General features: G+C 41.2%; 1 protein-coding gene across 1 annotated transcript; it reads left to right on the forward strand.

Annotated features, from left to right (window-relative positions):
• The first annotated feature begins 1,804 nt into the window (after nt 1-1,804).
• Nucleotides 1,805-4,182, forward strand: LOC148298194 (beta-mannosidase-like). The gene is given in 2 exon segments (XM_088277055.1): nt 1,805-3,198; nt 3,589-4,182. Coding segments are annotated over 2 exon segments (753 nt in total). The 5' UTR covers nt 1,805-2,719; the 3' UTR covers nt 3,863-4,182.
• Nucleotides 4,183-4,422: the final 240 nt, after the last annotated feature.

Below are 4,422 nucleotides of genomic sequence, written 5' to 3' on the forward strand. Positions count from 1 at the left end.
AGTCTTGAGCCACTCCTCGAGGGAGTTGGGGATCAGTTTATAGATTTGAAAGCTGCTTTCAAACAGAGATTATGCGATTTCAATGATGATTTTGGCATCAACTTCGGCACCGGCAAGGGCAGAGATGATTAGGAATGCTATTTAGTAGTCTTGACCCTCCTGCAAGACCTTGTATGCGAGGTTCCTCCACCAAAACAGGTACTCTATCCATATCAGTATAAACTTTACTTTCCTCATTGATTTACATGACGCTCGTGATGCATCGCAGCAATTGCTTCTTGAACCTCATTTCGATGGTGTCATCGCAGAGCACTTTCGAAAGAAAATCAAATGTGAATTTCTGGGAATATTCGACTCTGTTTTCAATGATGGCGGAGTTGATGTGCGAAGTAGCCACTACTTTCATTTAACCTGGATAGTATGAATTGTTACTCTGGATTCTCTGGTCCTTCAAAGCAGTTTCGAGACAAGCGAGAGTTTGAATATTATCTGAAAGCAGGCCTTTCAGTTATGCTTCCGCATTCTGAACGTCCATGGATAAGGATTTGCTAAGAATATCCACAATCTTTGGGTAGTCGGCCAGCATCGAAAGGATATGAACTTAGTCTGATTATTTATAATAATACACACTCTAAATATTGAGTATGCAATACAAGGAGTATATGTAGTATATTATATATATATAATGTATTATAATATTATAATACAGTATATGTCTATGATATTATATTCAGCCTGTTGATGTTATAGGAATAATGCCATCTCGTACACGACTGAGTATACGCCGGTAGGAATTAACATCACCTGTAATGAGGGTTCGACCAATACTTTAAATTTTGGAGCAGGAATTAAAAAATGAAGAATAGCATTGATAGCTAGCTTATAATGATATACAAAATCTTTAAGCTGAGCTTTATTTATAAGGGATAGATAGGATTAGCTTTGTTAGAATATATTAATTGTGATACCATGATGATAAATAGTGTGATATATGCAATAAGTACTGTACAATAGAGAGATAGTGTAAGAGCCAATAAATGATAAGATATAATGAGCAGACTTTAACATATTTCATGAAGCATCTTCTAATATCTTATTGGCGCTATTGACCTATATGCTGCGTGCGACTTTACTGCAAATTTTATTTATTTATTCATCCCTCCTGGACTCTTACTTGGGGTCATGGGTGATGCGCATTCGGATGACGCTGCCTGGCTTGCAGTTCGGGGGCAGCATGTATTTGGGCATTTCCATTACATTGTAGTCCAAGTCGACCAGAGTTGCATACGACTTCTGAATGTTGCCGACTCTGAGTGTGTATTGCCTTGTGTCATTCGGATCAGCCTCTACCTTCGATTCATTGGTTTAAGCCCCTGGCTCTAAGAGCTCGAGATTCTTCTTCTTTTTCAAATCACTCATTTAAAACTGCTATGCAATAATTGTATAAAGGATTACGGCCAATGTCGATTTTAGACTGGCTTCGAGAAAGCGAAGGAGAAAAAGTCGAGGCCAATTGAGGGAAGTGCCGAATTCAAAAAGATCGCGGGGCTGCAAATCCACTGAGCGGCCTCTGAAAGAAAGCAGTGCCATCTCGTATCCTCATTGTTTCATCTACTCATAAATATGACTATAATATATCTACTCAATATTAGTGATCCCGTTCATGACAATGCTTACTATCTTTTGGTATCTCGTGATTGCAGCCCTTTTGGCTCCTCCAAGCCATGCGGGTGACACAGACTCTGTGAATGTAGAAATTTCAGAATGGTAATATGAGGTAATTGGGTCAGGCACTCGCAAAAAAACATCCACACCCACAACCCTTACTCAAATTTTGGTTTCCAACTAAACCATTGTGGACCCCTACTATCGGGATAACTTCCTTAAATTCTACGAGTATGAGACCAAAGACGTCTTATTCGAAACAAACATCTCAGCCGATGCAGTCAGCCAATGTACAACAAAAGCAAGGCAGAGACTGGTTTTCTCAGGCCTCGATACGCACTGTGAAGTGAGGCTGAATAACGAACTCATACTGACGGCCCATAACATGTATCGGCAGTATGAAGTGGATGTTAAACTCAGCTAAAAAGAACTCAACCGATTGAGCGTTCGCTGCAACTCTTCCGCCAATTTTGATATTGCCCAGCAGAGTGCTTTTGAGGAGGAGTTCGGCTTCGGACTGCCTCAGAATTTCTCATTTTCCAGAAAGGCCGCGTACCAATACGGCTGGGATTGGGGGCCGAGGATAGTCACAGTGGGAATATGGAAGAGTGTTTTGCTCAATTGCTTCGATGAAATTTCCATAAAAAGAGTCATCATTGAACACTCTCCTATCGTTTATACCAAACTCTCAGTCGACAACATTATTATCTCGGTAGATGTCACCGACATGAACCCACTTTCAATCTATGAAGGCCAACTCACATTGTAAAAATAAGGATAAGCTGTCTACACTCAGGCCATGAAATTCCCAGCCCTCGAGAAATAGCATCGGCTCAGCTTCAACATATTCTCATTGCCGAAAGAGAAAGCAGAGGAACTAATTTGGTGGACATGGGACATCGGGCAACCCAATTTGTTCAATCTGACGGTGAGAGTGGAGAATAAGTCATTGACTGTTCTCACTGGGTTTAAGACAGTCAAGGTTATCCAGAACAACTAGCTCAGTCCAGATGGCACATCATTCACAGTAAACCTGAATGGCTACGATCTGTTCATGAGGGGCGGCAATTACATTCCTCCCGCGATGTCCATGACCAACTTTACAGAGCTTATTGGCATTAAATACCCACTAGTTGTTGAGGCTGCTTTATTCGCCAAGTACAATATGATAAGAGTTTGGGGAGGAGGTCAATTCGAACTCGATTAATTCTATCGGAGCATGGACGTGGCGGGAATTTTAATTTGGCATGACTTGATGTTCGCTTGCGCTCTGTACCCAATTTTCGGAGAGTTCGCAACGATTGAGAATATAAGGGAAGAAATGCGAGATAACATTGGGAGAATAGGATATCATCCCTCGATTGGCCTATGGAATGGAAATAATGAGGTCTGGATCGGGTGGCAGGAATGGGGCTGGAAGAAAAATCTCAGTGATACCCAGATCCGAGCAGTCGAAGACATGTACAAGAAAATATTTCACGAAGCCATTCCTCAAGTTATTCAAGACTTAACGCCGAACATTTTCTACTGGTAGACATCTCCCTCCTCATCTTCGAACTCTCCAAACACCATATCTTCAGGCGATATTCACTTTTGGCGAGTATGGGGTGCGGGGACGCCGATTTAATAGTATGAGACCTACATTGGCAGGTTCAACTCCGAGTACGGGATGCAGTCAATGCCCGAATTTGCATCCATTCTCAAGTTCACAGGCGAAAAAGACAGGGCCCTCGGCAATCTAATACTGAGGTTGCATGAAAGACACCCCAAGGGAGATTAGTACCTTGAGATGTACACTGAAAAAGCATGCGGCAAAACGACTGACCTGAAAAGATTCGCATACTACTCTCAAGTTATGCAGTCCTACGCGCTCTAGATGGCAATTCGTACATTACGAGGCTCAAAGCCTTATTGCATGGGCAGCCTGTATTGGCAGTTGAACGATGTATGGCCCGTGAGCTCGTGGGCCACAGTCGATTACTATGGGGCCTACAAGGCTGCTCATTATCGTATCCGGCACCTGCATAATCAACTGCTTGGACATGTGCTGCACGTACCCTCGAAGAATAGGTACATTGTTTATGCTGTAAATGATGACCTAGATCCATTAAAACTTTTTTGCGAAGTTAGAGTGATGGATTTTAATGGTACAATCCATAAATACGATGCCATAGAGAAAACGGTGAAGGGACTTTAAAACACAGTTGTTATGCAATTCCCTGATAAATATTTCGATTTATTCAACCTGAAAAGAACATTCATCAATATCAAGATTAGGAGCACAGGGTCAGAAATATCAGAGAACAACTACTTCTTTCAGGCAATGAGAGATCGTGAAATTATCTTTCCCAGCTTGACTTACACCTTTAGGGATGGCTATCTCGCCATTAAGGCTAAAAATTTAGCCAACTACGTGTGGATTCAATCGAAGAGCAACAGATATATCCACTTGGACGAAAACTATTTCGATGTGTTGCCTCAAACATAGAAACTAGTGCGAATCCCTGCATCGATTGATAAAGCCGATATTGAAGTCACTTGCTATCAGTATGAAGTGCTCAACGAACAACAACAATGCGTTGAACTTGTTCAATCCTAATCCTGATTAGTTTACACAAAAATTGAAGTATTATGTGTTAAATATGCCATATATTAATATTAGCATATATTTTGAATGTATGAATTAATATCATTCTATATGATCAACTGCTCATGACGATGGATTTGAGTGCTTATTTTGCCTCGCTCTGAAATACC

Source organism: Brachycentrus maculatus, unplaced genomic scaffold, assembly GCF_059751285.1.
Source record: "Brachycentrus maculatus isolate JH-2025_06_01 unplaced genomic scaffold, ASM5975128v1 h1tg002388l, whole genome shotgun sequence".
NCBI classification, from domain to species: Eukaryota; Metazoa; Arthropoda; class Insecta; order Trichoptera; family Brachycentridae; genus Brachycentrus; species Brachycentrus maculatus.